Source organism: Bison bison, unplaced genomic scaffold (genome assembly GCF_000754665.1).
Source record: "Bison bison bison isolate TAMUID 2011002044 unplaced genomic scaffold, Bison_UMD1.0 scf7180017858886, whole genome shotgun sequence".
Classification (NCBI taxonomy): domain Eukaryota; kingdom Metazoa; phylum Chordata; class Mammalia; order Artiodactyla; family Bovidae; genus Bison; species Bison bison.
Window position 1 is genome coordinate 229,199 of NW_011489458.1, and position 17,379 is coordinate 246,577.

Below are 17,379 nucleotides of genomic sequence, written 5' to 3' on the forward strand. Positions count from 1 at the left end.
TTCTTTCTCTGTCGGAGCGCGCCCCGCACGGGACACCCCGGGCCCTACGGCGCAGCCCGCCTTACCGGCCTGGGGACGGTTATCGCCTATTGGGACGCCACAGAGCCGGCTCGGGGATCCCCACCGCCGCAGGCCCCGGTGCGTGACTGATCCTCCGGCTCCCAGAGCCCCCTGCCCAGGCTGGGATGTTTGTCCTCGTGGAGATGGTGGACACCGTGCGGATCCCCCCGTGGCAGTTTGAGAGGAAGCTCAACGATTCCATCGCCGAAGAGTTGAACAAAAAGTTGGCCAACAAGGTACTGGGCCCCGCGGGGTGGCAGGCAGGCCTTGAGCACGGGAAGGGCCAGCACTGCGTACCCGCCCGCCGCCGGCCTGGCCGTGCCAAGTCTTGGCGTTTGGGCAAGGAGCTTAACGTCTCAGAACTCGGTTTCTTCACCTGTGCGTGGGATGAACTCATCCTTTACCCCACCAGGATGTTGGAGAGAATCAAAAATTGGGTTTGAAAAAGGCTCTTGTAATTGGGGAATATTTCCAGGGACGGCGGAGCCTGGTGGGCTGCCGTCTCTGGGGTCGCACAGAGTCGGACACGACTGAAGCGACTTAGCAGCAGCAGCGTCCCCACTTCCAAATTATTGATAATTTGCAATCTAAATCAAGTCATTTACCCTCTCTGGGCCTCGGTTTCCATTTGCAAAATGGAAATAATCATTGTTGTCCAACCATGCATTGTTGCTGTGAAGATGGGTGGTAGTTCAGCTGTCAGGAGGTTTAGCCATTCATTCCTTCAAAAGAAATGTTTGTGCACCGTTTACTTGCCAGGCCAGCACGCCTTAGTGCCAGTCAGAGGCCGTCCCTCTGTCTTTTCTGAAGCAGTTATTCTGTGCCACACCACTCCTTCCGTTTTAGCAGTCGCCACACTCTTTTCTTGCTTGTTTACTTGGTTACTGTTTTTCTCTTTTCCTCTACATGAGGGCAGTGACCTTTTTCTTCTCTGCAGGTAACCCCCATAGAGTCTGGGCACAGAGCAGATGTTCCATAATTGTTTGTTGAATGAATAAAACAGACACGCTTCTACTCTGTAGTGTGGTGGGGACAGCAGATATGAATAAGAGACTCTCACAGTTGAGTGTGTGTTGACCAACTGAGATAACTATTATGGGCTTCCCTGGTGGCTCAGAGGTTAAAGCGTCTACCCGCAATGCGGGAGACCCGGGTTGGATCCCTGGGTTGGGAAGATCCCCTGGAGAAGGAAATGGTAACTCACTCCAGTATTCTTGCCTGGAGAATCCCATGGAGGGAGGAGCCTGGTAGGCTACAGTCCGTGGAGTTGCAAAGAGTCGGACATGACTGAGCTACTTCACCTACTTACATTATGACAACAGGTGTTCTCACAAGCCTGTGGAATGAGGGAACTTTGCCTACAATGAGGGAGACAAGAGGCTTTGCTAGGAGGTGATACTTGAGCTGAGATCTGGTGATGAGGAAGAACTCATGTAGGGGATTCCGGGCAGAGTAGAGCTATGCAGGAAGCAGAAAGAGCATGTGCAGAGGCCCTGTGGCAGGAAGGAATATCAAACCTGTCATAGCTTGGAGGAGGTTGGTGTGGCCAGGGCAGAGGGAGAAAGGGGAGGGCAGGCTGGAGAGTGGTGGGAGCCAGCCCATACAGGGCCCGCAGGACCTCGCTGGAGTGATGGCCTTCATCTGTAGTAGGCTGAGAAAGAGCCAGCAGGAAGAAGACCGGCTGGCTAGAGACTGGAGGCAGGTCCCTGCCACAGAGGCTGAAGTCACAGAAGTTGGGTTGTACAGACCTGGGGCGTTGTTGGCGAGAACTCACAGAGTCCTTAGTGGATGGTGTCTGGTTACTTTGTAAGGTACAAGGAGAGGGGGCCTCTGAGGGGACAAAGAGAGAAGATATGAGAAGTCCAAGAAGGGAATGTAGTCCTTTTGTGGCCCAGGGCCTTCTCTGACATGTTCAGACAAGTATTTCCTTTTTTTTTTTGGTTGCTCCTTGAGTCTTGTGGGATCTTAGTCCCCCAACTAGGGGTTGAACCCAGGCCCTCAGCAGTGAAAGTGCAGCGTCCTCACCACTGGACTGCCAGGGAATTCCCAGACGAGTATTTCTGCATTTGAATTACTGAGTCATTTGAGAGGAGGCCTCGCGAAAGAGGTCCAAGGTGCAGTCAAGGGCGCCTGTCTCTTTGTGCTTCCCAAACCATCCAGACTCTGAGCCTCACTGCGTTGAGGTCTGGCCAGGACTCACTTCTCTGAGCTCCTTGCTAATCCGTAAACAGTCCTGCAAGGTCTCTGTTTGGGATGTGATGATGCTGGTGTCAGATAAGCAGACACCGAGCGGCTAGTCCTTTGGAGCATCGTGAGGTGGAAATGGGGTGTGGACGTCCTTGGCCTGTCTTGCCCAGTCTCAGGGCCTCCTGCGTGTCACTCTGCCAGCCTCAGTCCCTGTGGCCACATCTGTGTGTCTGAGACTTTGTGAGCAGAACAGCGACTAGCTGTGGTTCTGACACTCTGAACTGTGAGCTCCAGGATAGACTTGGGACCTTGGAAAAGTGTAGTTTTAACTTGTGTTCCCCACCCCAGTCCTTGCTACTAATAGTAATGATCCTTTATTGGAGAGGGTTCCTTCTAGCAGGTGAGCTGGCTACTGAGCTAGGCGCTTCACATCTGTTCTCTTTGGATTTAACAGCCCCACAGCCTGGTATGTCCATTTTTGCAGATGGGGAAACCGAGGCTCAGAGAAGTGACCTTGCAGGCCACACAGGGAGTGGTGGGGCTGCTGTTGTGACTTGAATCTGTCTTGTCACCAAAGGCTTTGTTCTTTTTAGAGCTCATCTCCTACTGGAGTTCCTTACCTCAGGCGTTGCCTCAGTGCATTTAAAATGGGGATACCTGCCCCGTGGAGGGGGGAGGTGCGGATATCGGGAGAGACTGCCCTGGCAGCTGGGCCTCGGAGTCACTGGGCGTGTACATGGACGCACACAGGTCGTGTACAACGTGGGACTCTGCATCTGTCTGTTTGACATCACCAAGCTGGAGGACGCGTACGTGTTCCCAGGGGATGGTGCGTCACACACGAAAGGTGGGTGCCCTCTCCTCCTGGGCTTTTCGGGTTTCTTGGGGCTCAGTTTTCGGTGGGGGATCCTGGTCTGGGGTTGGGAGATCTGGGATCTAGTCCTGACCACTCTGCCAGAAATTTTCTGGGTGGTATGGGCAGAATCTTCCCATTTCTGGGCCTCGGTTTCTCGTCTATAAAAAAAGAGGTGGGGACTTCCCTGGTGGTCCAGGGGTTGAGACTTGGTGCTTCTGCTGCAGAGGGCACAGGTTCAGTCCCTGGTCGGGAACTGAGATCCCACGTGCAGTGCAACATGACCAATAAAAGGGGAGGTGGATGAGGTGATTCTCGAGGCCTGTCCAGCTCTGGGGCTGTGGCTCTGTCTGTGACGTGTCCCGTGTGGTCCTGTGTGTTGCTTGAGCCCCGCTCTGCCTGGCTGTCGGTGCGCTCAGGTAGGGGGAGTGGACAGATAGTGGAGTCGGCATTGCTGAATCAAAGTGGGGAGAGTGAGGAAGGGCACAGGAGGCTGCTTGCGGGTGGGAGACCTCGAGGGACACCAGGGCATGATGGTTAAACTCGTGGCCTCTGAGTTCAAATACCAGCTCTGCTGCTTGTTTGCTCTATGTCGTAAGTGGAATATGCAGCCTCTGTTTCCTCTTCAGTAAAAGGCAGTTAACAGTAGACTAAGTTACAGGACTGTCGAGGGTTACTGAGTTAATACACGCAAAGCTCTCAGGACAGGACCTTGGCTTATAGCGAGTCCTGATAGCTCATTGATTTGAATTGTTCCTCTGATTCTGTCGGTCAGCTCGGTGGTGGTCTTCTGGGCTGACTTGACCAGGGCTGGATGGTGTAGGGTGGTCTCATGTGTCTGGTGGTTAGCACACTGGTTGGGTGGGGGGGCCTCGGCTGGGCTGCTCATCTCTGCTCCACGTGGTCTCTTCTTTCAGGAGGCAGACAGACTGGGTACCAAAGCACCTCCGGGCTGAGCCTCTGCTCGGATGCCATTGGCCAGAGCAGGTCACATGGCCAAGGCCAGAGTCGAGGGCTGGAGAAGGACTCCCCCGATGGGAAGAGCTGCAGTCACTTTGCAAAGGGATGTGCAGCCCATGGGAGGAGGGCTCGGGGAGGAAGTGGGGCGTTGGTCCCTCTCCTGCCGGGACAAACCAAGTCAGGAGCAGAGGGCCAGGAGGCCATTGAGATGGTTTAGGGCCAGTCAGGGTGTAGACGTGCCACTCGCCATCAGCTGGGCGCTCGCCCGTCTGCCCCAGACCCTCTGAGTCAGAATCTCTGGGGAGGGCCCCGCAGTGATTCCCACTCAGCCCTGACCCCCACTGGGGGCGTCAGCCTCGGCACAGGGATGTCCAAGCATTCCAGAACGTGCTGCGAGGCTGCCTGGTATGTGTGTCCAGGAATCCGGAGACAATTCATTCACGAGGATGCCGTGAAGCTCCGAGTTGTGTGTGGACTGGGACGGTCTCATGAGCAGAAAGGTCAGATGGTGATGTGGAGACGAGGACGCGCGGGCCCTGTTTACAGAGAAGGACGCCGTCTAGCTGAGCCAGTCTCTGCTGGGGAACAGGGGCCTTGCTGTCCAGAAGACAAGTGGTATGGGGGCCAGAACTTCAAGAGAGACTGGAGAGAAAAGCTAATATGCAGAGATTCTGCCCGTTTGTTGGGTTGTTTCTGCTGTTGGGCGTCATTGCTGGTTTTCTGACTGACCCCCTGTGCCTGGGTCCCTGGTGTGCCCGGGAACAAGGTGCAGGGATAGAGTCCACGTGGACCCGGGGTTGAATTCTGGCTCTGATCCCCCTGCAGGGGGACCCCGGGCAGGTGACTACCTGGCTCAGCCTCACTTTGCTCATCTGTAAACTGGGGTAACACTTGTGGCAGTCAAGCTCCTCGGGGCCCATGGAGCATCGTGCAGGGCGAGTTGTTGATCTGTGGTGGGGTAGTGGCCAGGCTTCGGGGCTGACCCTGGGCCCAGGCCCTCTTCCCCCACTGCCTCCCCAGGGCTGTGGCCGAGGGTGTGTTGAGGGGTGCTCAGCACTGGGCCTCCGCCTTTACTTAGAGGGTTATTCATTCGCCAGTTGCCTTCTACTTCTTCTAGTTTTACTTCTACCTCGGCCAGGTTACTTTACCTATCTCTCTGAGACTCAGTTCTGGGAAAACAGTATGATACTCATAGTACCTGCCTCACATAATTACAAGGAGTCAAGGAGAAAAACCACAGGAAGCCTTTGGCCTGGCACCCGGCACATAGTAAGTGCTCGCGAGATGTCAGCCTTTTGATTTGTGACACTGGCCCCGCCCGACTGGCCAGCCTCATCCCGTGTCACCTAGGGTACTTTTACCTGGCACCAGCCCTGTGTGCCCCATGCCCTCCAAGCTGGGTAGACCCGCCCCCCAGGAAGTCCCTCCTCACCTGCCCACTGCCCCCGCCTCTGGTTGAGCTGGGGCCCCACTCATGGCCCCGGAGCAGCCTGTCTTGTGCCTACCATTTGCTTTGTTCTTTTCCCTTTTACTTTTTCTTTAAGCTGTGATAGAACGTAACATTTTCCATGTTCAGCTATAGTTCTGTGACAGTCGTTATGTGTACATTGTTGTTTGACTGTCACCACCATCCATCTCTAGCACTTTATTGTCTTCCAACACTGGATCTCTGTCTGCACTAAACACCAATTCCCCGCTCCCCTCTCCCTACCCACCCCCTATCCCTACCCCCCAACCACCGCTCTACTTTCTGTCTCTGTGAATTTGGCTCCTCCAGGCACCTTGAGTGCAGTCAAGGTATTTGTCCTTTGTAGACACTCACTGCGTCCTAAGGCAGCCCTGCTTATCCTCGGCCTACAGCTAAGAACAGGTCTTCCTCTTCTTACTGGCTCTTCAGACCCATCCTTTTTGACTTTTTGGGTTTCCTACCTCAGGCTGAACATCCCTAGAACTTCAGGGGGGGCTCTTGGGAGGTGGCCCCCAACACAGCACTACCCACCTGGCCCTCCACCTGGGCTGTGGCCTCCTTTTGGTTTTTAAGTGAGGTATAATTCACATACCGTGAAATTCACCCTTTTAAGGCATACAATTCAGGGGCTTTCAGCATTGTATATTCACGGAGCTGTGTGACTGTCACCATTGTCTTAATTCTAGAATATTTTCGTCACCCACAAAAGAAATACCACGCCCATTAGCCATCACTCCCTGCCCTCCACCAGCCCCTGACAACCATGCATCAACTTTCTCTGAATTTGCCTCTTCTGGACATTTCCTGTGAATAAGATCCTACAGTGCTGGCCTTTGTGGTTGGCTTATTTCCTGCAGCATGATATCCTCAAGGTTCATCCGTGTGGCTCCCTGTGTTAGCCCTTTATTCCTTCCTGAGACTGAACAGTCTTCCATTGCATGGCTGTGTCACAGTGTGTTTATCCATCCATCTGTCCACGGACACCTGGGTTGCTCACCATGTGCTTTCGTTGTGGTCGTTCCAGACTTGAGCTCCCTGGGCGCAGGATCATGTGTTGTCCTGCCCCAGCGAGCCCTGTGCCCAAGCCCGGCCTGGCACAGCCCTGGCAGAGGCTCCGTGGGGACTTATTAAACTGAGCTGATGGAACTGGGTCACACGGGCAGAGGGATTTTTCCATTCTGTGCATTAGGGACATTGGCCCTCAGCTGCTCTCTCCGAGGTCAGCGTGCAGCTCTCCCGTCTCGACAAAGGCTCGGACAGCTGTGCCTGTCCCCTCACCGGGAGGGAGCCACACCAGCTGCCCCCTGTCCTCCCCCCACGCTTTCCTGCATGGTGGAGTCATGGGGAAGCAGCCTGCAGGGAGCTGGGGTGGGGAGCAGGTGGACCCCACTGTCCTTGGGGTGAGCCAGCAGACCAGGCAGCTGAGGGCGCCGAAAGCAGAAGCCTGTGTTTGGGGTTTGAACGGGGGAGGCAGATTCAACTCCATGGATCTGGGTGGTGGTTCAGAAAGGCTTGGAGTCTCCCGCTGGCAGAACAGCTATGTGGCTGTGGGCAGGTTACTTGACCTCCCGGAGCCGCTTGCTTCCAGTGGGGAACCATGACACTGACACGGGCGGATTCAGATGGGCCCTGGGCGGCTAGGCAGGGGCAGCCTCATGGTTATTATCTGGCCCTGGCGGAGTCAGGCCTTAAGACACCATATGCCTTTAGGGCTCAGTGGGCACCCGCTTTGAGGCACTCTGCAAGGGGCAGCAGTGATCAAGGGATGGCTTCTGCCAGGCCGTGGAGTCAGAGTCTGTGATGTGGGCACAGACCCTACCTGATACTTTGCTTGGGCTCACGTGAATAGGGACCACCTAGGGCAGAACCGGAGAACCCACAGAGGCATTGTTGCTGGTTTATCGGCTCCCCCCAACCTCCCCGCCCCCCAAAATTTCAGGGCATTTTTAGCATCCTGTTCCAGGTCAGAGCTGCGCCTGGGGCAAACTTTGCCGGTCAGCGGGAGATGGGGAACTTGTTTCCAAACCTGGTTCTCTCTGCCAGTTGCTTCTGCCCTCGTTAGAGTTTCAAGGAGAGAGCCCGGAGGAAGGCTGAGGTTGATTTTGGCGTCACTGATGGCCAAGATGTGGGCTCAGGTGTGACTGACGGATTGGGAGCGGGCCTGTGTTTCAGGGCCAGTACTGCTGGCTTCTCGTGGGGGCCAAGCAGAGGCCTTGCAGGAGGTGGGGTTAGGGTCCCTCGGGCTCAGCTAACGGGTCTAGGCCCACGGGGAGGCCTGGCATGGACTGCTGGGTGGGCTCTTGGTGTCACCATGGGGGTCAGCGTGCCAGTGAGTGAGGGTGGACACTGGCAAGCACAGGCCACCCCCAGCCGGAGTGGCCCTTGCTCACGGCCTGCTCATCACCGCCACGCCATCTCTGTTTCCAGTTCACTTTCGCTATGTGGTGTTCCATCCGTTCCTGGACGAGATTCTGATCGGAAAAATCAAAGGCTGCAGCCCGGAGGGAGTGCATGGTAACGTTGGCCCTGTGTCCTCACGCGAGACCTGGGAGCACGCCGGGGGCAGGCGCCGAGCCAGTGGCCTCTCCAGGTGGTCAGGGGAGCCGCCACCTAGATGAGCAGAACCTTCCTGAGGGGGTGCTCGGCCGTCCGTCCTGTAACATGGAGGACCCTGGCCAGCTCGGGGCCTTGGCCAGGAGGCTGAGACACCCTGAGGGAGGCACCGGAGCTGGCGGAGGTGACCCAGGCCGCTGGCCCTGGTAGTGCGGGGTCCACCTTGGGTTTGGGTGGCTGCTCAGGCCGGGCAGAGGTGTGGGGCTCCGAGGTGGAGGAGGGGCCCTGGGCAGCACAGACTCAGGGCTGGCCTGTCTACTCACGTTGTCACCTGCCTGTCTTCCAGTCTCCCTAGGGTTCTTCGACGACATTCTCATCCCTCCGGAGTCGCTGCAGCAGCCGGCCAAGTTGTATCCTCCCAGGGTGAGAGCTCGCGCCCCTCCACAGGAGGGCCCCCACTCCTCGGGGTGGCCCTGGGGCCTGTGACCTGATGCCGGCCTCTGTCCACCCCTTCTCTGGTTTGCTCCCAAAGCACGGACCTGCCAGTGCGTCCCACACAGGCCGCGGGGCCTGCGCCTGCGTCGGGGCTGCCAGGCCTGGTTCCAGCTCGCCTCGCTCAGGTTGTCCCCTCAGTGCGCATCTGAGGGCCTGGCGCTGCAGGTCCTGGGCTGGTTGAGGAGTCTCTGCTGGCTGCCCCATTGTCCCCGTCCCGGCCCTCGCCTGGCTGCACTGGGGTGGCTGTTTCTGTGGATGCTCCCCTAGACTGCTCACCTGGAGAGACCCCATCTTGTCCTAGCTGTACCCAGAGTGCCCAGCAGGGGACCTGGCAGTGAGGAGAGGCACGACCCACCTATGGGGCTGCCACTGGAGGGCAGTATGTCCCTTCAGTGTGGGATCTGCTGAGGGAGGGGCCCCGGTTTTGTGTGTGCACGTGTTGTGCATGCATGGTGTGTGTGTTTACATGTGTGTGCGTGTACGCATGCACAGGGCCTGGGGCAGGGTCTGTGTGTGACTCTGGAACTTGTCAGAAAACCTGCCACGTCCTGTTGGAAACCGGGAAGGTTCCTGGGCTGCCTGCCAGCAGAGAGCACTGTGAGACGTGCAGAGGCGTGCGGGATCGCACCGTGTGGCCGGCGCTCGGGCCGACTGTGGGGCCTGTGGAGGGCGCCCTCCACGCGTGCTGTTTCATTACCTCCCCACCGCAGCCCTGGAGGGCAGGCCTCCCTAGCGCCCCTGGTATACCGACGGGGGCCCTGAAGCACAGAGGTTGGGCCTGGCCCCCAGCGGGCGGTGAGTTGAGGTTTGAACTTGGCAGCCAGCCTCTGAGAGGGCACACAGGTGGAATCCAACCCCGGGCACTGAGGGGCCGTGATCATTCCTGGGTGGAGGTGCAGCTTGCGCTCTGCTCCAGACTCCTTCCGCTCTGATGTCCGTGTTCCCAGCCTGGGTCCTGGCACTCTGGTCACTCCATGGGCTCCAGGCCGGCCCGACCTCGCCTCTTGTATGTGGGGCTGAGCCCTCTCTTCCTGGGACTTCCCAGGTAAAACATGTCAGCCTGCAGTTGGCTCTTCCTGGGGGTGTGGGCACTATGGGAGGGACCCCCCCACCCCCAAACCCAGGGCTTCCCCGCTGGCCTGGTTGTTGCCTTGACCGTGTGCCCCGCCCAGCGACGAGGCAGAGCAGGTGTGGGTGTGGGAGTACGAGACGGAGGAGGGCGCCCACGACCTGTACATGGACATCGGTGAGGAGGTCCGCTTCCGGGTGGTGGACGAGAGCTTCGTGGACACATCCCCCACGGGACCCAGCTCGGCCGAGGCCGCCTCTTCCAGTGAGGAGCTGCCCAAGAAGGAGGCTCCGTACACGCTCATGGTGAGCTGTCCTGATGGGACCCGGGGGCGGGAGGACCCAGCAGGTGGGGGTGCAGTCCCTGCCGTGGCGTCTTGGGTGGACCCTTCTTGGGGAGCCCAGTTTCTGCGTGCCAGGGCAGCAGTGGTCCTTGCGGCGGTGTCATAGAGCTGCCATGCTGTTGGGGAGGGCGGGCGAGTCAGGCCCCTGCCCATGAGAGGACAGCACCAGCTGGACAAGGCTGCTGATGAGCTGGCTGTATGAGGAAGAAACCGGGGGTTGGGGAGGTGGGGGGAGGGACAGGACCCTCAAGGCTGCTCCCACTGCAGACCCGAGTGGCCTGAGGGCCTGGGGAAGCTGAAACCCACCCGATCCGCCTTGGGTCCCTTGTCTTTTGCCCTCATGAAGTCTGACACATGACCCAAGTGGGGTTTCAGGGCCTGCGGGTAGGGTTTTTTAGTGTAACGTGGGGCCCAGGTTGTTCACTTTCAGGGCAGCTGTCTTTGTCAGGAAGAGGGGTGGTGGTCCCCTCTGTGTGATTCGGAGGCTGGGGCTCAAGGTCACTAGGCTTTTCTGGCAGGACTAGACCACCAGCGGCTCAGGAGGGCAGGCCTAGGACTGGCACGCTGGTGCCCTTGTGGGCAGGCATACAGGTGAGGGGCTGGGGGCCGTGTCCTCGGTAAACCAGCACTTTCCTTACAGGCCTCAAAAAGGCTGGAGCAAGAGGGGAGTCCACCTCCCCTCTGGGGTGCTGGTGTGGCTCCCGGGTGTTCCCAGAGCCTCCTGGCTGGCTGTGCCCTACCCTCCCTGGAGCCTCACCTAGAAGAGAGGGCCCCCTTTGCTTCCTGTCCGAGTTGGCTCCAGGCTGAACGGTAGATGAAGCACGCCGGTTCCCTCTCCCCACCCTGGCAGGGATCCATCAGCGAGCCGGGCCTGGGCCTCCTCTCCTGGTGGACGAGCAGCTAGCCCTGCACTGTGACCACGGACCCTGACCGGCCCTCAGGAAGGAGGCGCAGCTGGCCCTGAAGACCCCCACCGCTTGTGCAGACGGGGAGCGGCCTGCGCCCTGCCAGGTTGTCCCCTCCCCTGCCCCTCCCAGAGCTACGTGAGTGCCACGGTCCCCACGAACTTCTGCCCGTTGGTGACAGCAAAGACATTTAATAAATGAAGACAGCGTCACCCGGGAGCGCCGCCCTTGTCTCAGTGATCTACAGTCACCAAGTTGCCACGGCTGGGACAGCACACCCTTCCTGACCCCAGATCACGTCTAGAGATGACCCAGAGGTGGACTTGGGGGTGAGAGGTCCTGGCCGCCTCAGGCCAAGCTCTGGGCCAGCTGAGCCTGGCGACCCCACAAGCAACCCAGAGAGCAAGAGGCTGGCCCGGGGCAGCTGCCAGGCGCTCATCAGCCTGACCTTCAAGGGAAACGACCTTCCTTCCCACCGGCGTGTGGGGGGTGGGGGCCTGGTCTCAGCCAGGCGGCTCCTCGGCAAGTGGGGGCGGTGGGCTTCCCTGAGCCCGGGGGGAGGGCTGGCCGCCTGCTGTCGCTGTGTTCCCACCAGCAGTGCAGCAGGGAGCCTCGGGCTGGCTGTCGCTTCGTGACCTCGGCCGCACTGTGAGCACGCTGTGGGTCTGTCTGCTTATGATTTGAGATCCTGGAGGTGGGCCTCATCGTTTACTCAACAGAACGGCTTTGCCAGATTCCTCCTGCCCCTCCATTCATTTCTGCCAGAAACCTCTCTTGGGACCAGGACATGGTTTTATAGCCCCCACCGGACACCATGTTTCCGTCAGGCAAGTCTTGTCCTGATGAAGGGGTCGCCGTGGAGCCTGCCTCCCACCCCGGCCTTTCGGCTCACGTGGACACAGGGGTCTGGAGCTGTGCGTGGTGCCAGTGGATGGCGCTCCAGGGAGAGGAGCCGTGCCTGCTGCCACCCTGTGCCAGGGGGCTGGGGCAGGGCACACAGGGACTAGCTGTGACCTTGGATGTGGTGGCCAGTCTGTACGACAGACAGACACACACTGCGTGTCTGAAGGGCAACTCAAAGCCCAGGGGAAAGGAGAGGCTCCATATCAGGCCCAACCCCCCAGGCCCATCGGGGAAGCAACTGGAATGTGGGGATGGGGAGGGGAGGCTGCCCCGCAGGCAGTGGGGCTGAAAAACAAACGCAGTGGCGTGGCTCTCCGGGGTGTCCACTGAGCCTGGCTGTGAAGGACCCCCCTGCCCCTTGCTGGAGCTGATAGCAGCAGACACCACCACTCACACAGCAACAGTCACTGAACCTGAATTCTTATTTTCCTTGTAAGAGCACAAGGATTTTTTTCAAATCCTTCAGCCACCAGTGAAATGAACAGGCAAGAGAGAAACTTTAGACGGGCGTCTATCATCAAAAATAAATAGTTGCATGAAGCTGCTCAAGATCTGAATCGGACTAAAAACAGGAAGGCGGGGGGTTGACACGCTGTTAAGAGCCTCCCCACCTCCGGCTCTGGGGCACTCCCTGGGCTAAGGGGAGGAGGGCAGGAGGCCCAGCCACCACATCTCTGAGTGGAGCCACGGCTGGATCAGATCGGGTCCAGTTCTGGTGACACGGAACTGCCCTTGTGACGCCGGAGCCGGGTCCGAGGAGCAGGCCGGCGGGCGGTGGCGGCTGAGCGGGCCCTCACTTCTGCAGCTCCTTCATCCTGTTGAGCGCGCTGCCGGCGCGGAACCACTCGATCTGGGTCTCGTTGAAGGTGTGGTTCAGGAGGATGGTCTCCTGGGTCCCGTTGGGGTGCTTGATGATGCATGTCAGCGGCTGTGAGGAAGGATGCGTGTGGGCAGGTGGGCCCTTGGGAACACGGCCCTCGGTTCCGCTAGAGGCTCAGGAGGGTGGGCCACCGCTCCGGGGCCTGGGGCCAGCAAGGTGAACCAGGTCCTAGGCCCAGTCTGGGCCTCGGCGGCTGGCCATGGGAAGACCCGGAGGCCCTGACTCCTGGGACCACAGGGCCCTGCAGGGTGTGGGCTGTGGCCGTGGAGTGCCAGGCCTGGGCCACTGACTGGATGGAATGGGGGCCTGAGCTGGCTTTATCTTCATCTCTGGGAAGGCATTTCCTTCCCTCTCAGGGGTTACCTGGAGAATTCAGGGGCCCTTCTAGCTAGAACAAAGGCTCACGGAAGGAGGTACAGGTGGGGCCAGGTGTAGGAGGGCAACCCTCCCCTCCCCTCCCCTCTCAGGACGGCTCTGGGAGAAACGCATGTGCTTGGCTGGCCCACCCTCCTTCCCTGCCCCCTGACCTTGCCGGGGGCAAAGTCCTTCAGGCCCTTGATGGTCAGCTTGTCCACAGGGTGAATCTTGTTGTAGTCAGCTGGGTCAGCGAAGGTGAGGGGCAGCAGGCCCTGCTTCTTCAGGTTGGTTTCTAGAAGGCAGAGGGCAGTAGTCCATAGTGGGCAGGTCCCGTCCCTCCCTTCTCTGTGAGGAACCTCACCAACCAAGCCCAGTTAGGGCTCTGGGAGGGTCACCCCAGGTCCTGCCACGTGGGGACAAACCTGGGTCCCTGACCGCCAGGGCCAGCTTGGTCGCTCTCCCAGTGACGTGGGACCCTAGGCGAGTGTGCTTGAGTGCCTGTGTTTCCCTGAGTCCTCTGACAATCAGAGACGGTCCTCTGACCACGTGGCCTGGATCTCAACTGCTCCAAGTGTGGAAGCGAGACCAGTATATGCCGGGGATGGGGAGCTGCGGTGTCAGAACCGACAAACCAGAAGGGGCAGAGGCTGGAGGCCTGGGAGCTGTGGGGTCTCTGTGGACACACCCTGGAGACCGGCCACGTGGCTCCAGCCCCGCCAGGCTCTGCGGGCCAGGTGACCCTGGGCTGCCAGTGAGGGGAGGCGGGCGGGGCTGGGACCGGGCTCCTGCTCACCGTGGATCCTGGCAAAGCTCTTGGTGATGATGGCCCGGCCCCCAAGGTGGCGAGGTTCCAGGGCTGCGTGCTCCCGGCTCGAGCCCTCACCATAGTTTTCATCTCCAATCACCACCCACCGGATGCCGTGTTTCTGTCAGGGGTGAGTAAGGAGTGAATTTATGAGGGAGAGGGTGGCACTGGCCCACCTCCTGCTCAGCCCTCAGGCCTCCTATGGCTCACAGGTCAAGAGGCCAGAGCCCCCCGCCTCACCTGCACCCCAAGGACAAGGGAAGTTAGAGCTGAATCCAGCCCCAGCCAGACCCTCAGAAGACAGGATGAGACAGGGCCTGGCTGTCCGCAGGGCCTGGGAAGGTGTGACCCACCCTTGTGTGACCCAGAGCTCAGGGCACATGGGGCCGCCTCGACACTGGGACCCCATTCCACTGCACAGCTGCAAGTGTGGACGTCCCGTTCCCCGAGCGGGAGTGCCGACCTGGCCACCAGCAAGCGCCAGCTCTGCCCCACCTTGTAGTAGCGGGCGGTGTCAGGGACAGGACCGAACTCCTGGGTGACGGCATTGCGCACGGAGTTGGCCTTGCCGTTTTCCACGTTGATGGCGCCAATGAGCAGGTTGTTGGAGATGTTGTCCAGGTGCCCACGGAACTTGAGCCAGGGACCAGCAGCCGAGATGTGGTCGGTGGTACACTTCCCTTTGACCTTGGGTGGGTGAGCAGAGAGAACAGAGGTCGGGGTGTGGGCTCTGAGTGGTGGACGGACAGGCCCTCTGGAGGTAGGCGGTGGGGACAGAAGAAGCAGGTCAGGCTCTGACACGGGTTGCAGTCTTGGCGTCACCACGCTCTGGCCAAGAGGGTTCAGGCAAGGCTGTCCCCCGCCCCTCAAGGGGCAGACCCACGCACGGAGGACCCATGTGATTGCTCACTCGCCCTTCAGCCCGAGGCCCCTAGGTAGGAGATGCCCAGGTTGGGAAACCACCTGCAGATTCATGCCAGGGACAGACAAGCCCGAGGATGTGTCTGGGTTCTGCCTGGTGACTGATCAGTTTTGTCTACCATGTGGGCTTAACGGTGGCTATGTCACTGCCTGCAGACCCCGCAGTAAACAGTACAGTGCCTGTGTGGCATGGCTCCAAGGCCTCTGGCCGGTCAGCTCAGCTCCCAGGCACAGGCCCTACCCGATGCTCAACCACGGGACTAGGAATCGACAGGGCCAGAGCCTGTCCAGTCAAGCCCAGTGCACAGAGGCTTGCTGTGAGGGTCACAGTGCCCACCCTGCCCTCCTAACGCTGCATTCACTGCCTACACCCGGAGGCCCGTGAGCAGGTGGCCTGGCACAGGGCAGCAGAATGGGGGACACAGATCCCCTCACTCCCCCACAGCCTAACCTCCCTTCCTGCCCCCGCCTGACTCCTGACCATGTCCTCCCCAGGGTCCGTGGGGGCTTGTGTGGTTTCCTGGGCCCTCCTGCCCATCAGGGGAGGGTGCCCTGGCAGCAGGGCTGTTCGCGCGTCCCCGAGCCGCTGACCTTGATGAGGATCTGCAGGTCCTCCAGGTCTCGGCCGTCCCACTTGTCGAAAGGCTCCAGGAGCTGCAGGCGCTGGCTGGTGGGACTCACGTCCACCTGCTGCCCACTGCTGTCCTTGGGGGGGTGCTGGTAGGTGTCCTGTCCAGGGTCGAACTCCTGTAGCAGGCGACAGGGCAGGTTGGGTGTCAAGCCCTCAGTCCCACGTGGACATGCTCCCGTGGCAGGCAAGCTCCCGGTGCGCCAAGCTCCCCGTCCCGGCGAGTGCCCCTCCTGGGCCGGAAGCATCTCAGCGGCCCTGAGCCCCAAGCCGAGGTGGGCCCGCAGGACGGGAGGCAGAGGCCGTGCCTGCTCACCGCTCGAGGAAGCTCATCTGCATCTGGAGCCTCCAGCTTGAACTTCTTGCCGTCCTTGCCCGTCAGGAAGTCAGTCTCTGGGTTGAACTTGAGGGTGCCAGCAATGGCCAGGGCTGTGACAATCTGGAATGGAGGTGGCCAGTTTGTCATTCGCACCAAACTCCCCGCCCATCCCTTTACTTCAGCAGAAGTCTAAGGTGGAACTGAGGTGGAACCGGGAAATTCCAGATTCTCCCCTGGCAGGCAGGAGCTGCGGCAATGTCTCTGGGACCAGGGCCTGCAGAGGACTCACGCACCCACCTCTACTGCCCCCCGGGGCCTGGACCTCAGCGCCTCCTTGGGCAGGGCCAGTGCTGGACCCCGAGAGGCCCTGGCACAGAAACGCTCCCATGATGACGACATTCCTTCATGAGCATTGAAAACATGGAGGGGGCCATTTCTTCACTGAAGTATTTCTGGAATGCTCATTTAAAAAACCAAGTCATGGATTTCCCTAGTGGTTCACTAGTTAAGAATCCCCCTGCCAAAGGAGGTGACATGGGTTTGATCCCTGGTCCAAGAAGATTCCATGTGCCGTGGGGCAGCTAAGTCCGTGTACCACAGTTACTGAGCCCTTGCACCCTGGAGCCCATGCTCTGCAGAAAAAGTCGCTGCGGTGAGAAACCCAACAAGCAACAAGAGTGACCCGTTTGCTGCAACTAGAGCAAAGCCTGCGTACCGCAACAAAGACCCAGCGCAGGAAAAACAAGTCACAGAAGACTGGCTGTGTGTGGACAAGCACTGAGTGCCCAGAGCATGCAGCTCACTGACTGTTCCTCGTGACAGCACGGCCTCCCTCCTGGCTCGGGCAGTGCAGGTGCCTCCTGTGTTGTTCACGGGTCACCAACTGGACCCCAGGGCACTGAGGATCTGGCCCATGTGGCCGGGTGGAGGCAGGACTGCCTTCTGTCTCCGGTGGTGACTCTAACAAAACCTCACACTCCTGGGGCTGAGGGGAGCCAGGCAGGGCACACCCAGGGAGCTCGATGCCTGGGGTTGGCAAGGCCTGTGGCTCTTGGTTTCTGCTCTAACAACTCCTGGCCCTGTGATGCCAACCTTCCTTCAGCAGCCCTGCGGGGCCCCCACCCCCCTGACTGGCCAGGGCAGGGCCCCCAGAGGCCATCCTGGGTTAGGGCGGAGCCTCACCTCTGGGGACGTGACGAAGGCGTGGGTCTCAGGATTTGCGTCGTTGCGGCCTGTGAAGTTCCTGTTGTAGGAGGTGACGATGGTGTTCTTCTCCCCCTTCTTGATGTCCTTCCTGCCAGGTCAAAGGGGACACAGTTAGGGACATCTGGCCTTATCAGCTGGCCTGACCTGCCGAGCTCATGGCAGAGGAGGGGGAAATGGAAAGACCTGGAAATGGTCACCTCCTCCTGGGACTCGACTCACACCCATGGAGCAGGAGGGAACCGCAGGCATCACTGAGGTTTGTTAGAAGCCACACGTTAAGACAAGAGGCCAGACCAAGGCCAGGGATCCCTGACCGGGGCTATGGCGTCCTTTCAGGAGGGTCCATCTAAGCCCCCCACCATGTGCGTTAGGATGAGGCCTCCCTGGCTTCTTCCCACTCCCCAGGCTTTGGGCAGGCAGCCACTCAGCACTGCGGGGGACTCTTCCTCTTTACCTCCAGCCCAACT

General features: G+C 59.5%; 2 protein-coding genes across 3 annotated transcripts in view; one reads left to right on the plus strand and one right to left on the minus strand.

Annotated features, from left to right (window-relative positions):
- The first annotated feature begins 6 nt into the window (after positions 1-6).
- Positions 7-12,336, plus strand: POLR3H (polymerase (RNA) III (DNA directed) polypeptide H (22.9kD)). The gene is made up of 6 exons (XM_010830023.1): positions 7-296; positions 2,998-3,094; positions 7,956-8,042; positions 8,428-8,491; positions 9,749-9,950; positions 10,839-12,336. Exons 1-6 carry the CDS (start codon positions 186-188, stop codon positions 10,890-10,892), a joined length of 615 nt encoding a protein of 204 aa, XP_010828325.1. The 5' UTR covers positions 7-185; the 3' UTR covers positions 10,893-12,336.
- ACO2 (aconitase 2, mitochondrial) overlaps positions 12,196-17,379 on the minus strand; it is a 49,150-nt gene continuing 43,966 nt past the window's right edge. For both annotated transcript variants that reach the window (XM_010830002.1, XM_010830012.1), the window contains exons 12-18: positions 16,889-17,000; positions 15,704-15,826; positions 15,351-15,506; positions 14,334-14,525; positions 13,827-13,959; positions 13,204-13,325; positions 12,196-12,724 (exon numbers count right to left, since the gene is read on the minus strand). In XM_010830002.1, the coding sequence (XP_010828304.1) occupies positions 12,590-12,724; positions 13,204-13,325; positions 13,827-13,959; positions 14,334-14,525; positions 15,351-15,506; positions 15,704-15,826; positions 16,889-17,000 (973 nt within the window). In that variant the 3' untranslated portion in view covers positions 12,196-12,589. The remainder of the gene's footprint in view (positions 12,725-13,203; positions 13,326-13,826; positions 13,960-14,333; positions 14,526-15,350; positions 15,507-15,703; positions 15,827-16,888; positions 17,001-17,379) is intronic.

Coding starts and splice junctions, on each gene's coding strand:
- POLR3H (XM_010830023.1), top strand. CDS start 186: ATGTTTGTCCTCGTGGAGATGGTGGACACCGTGCGGATCCCCCCGTGG. Junction 297..2,997: donor ACAAAAAGTTGGCCAACAAG/GTACTGGGCCCC, acceptor GGACGCACACAG/GTCGTGTACAACGTGGGACT. Junction 8,043..8,427: donor CAGCCCGGAGGGAGTGCATG/GTAACGTTGGCC, acceptor CCTGTCTTCCAG/TCTCCCTAGGGTTCTTCGAC.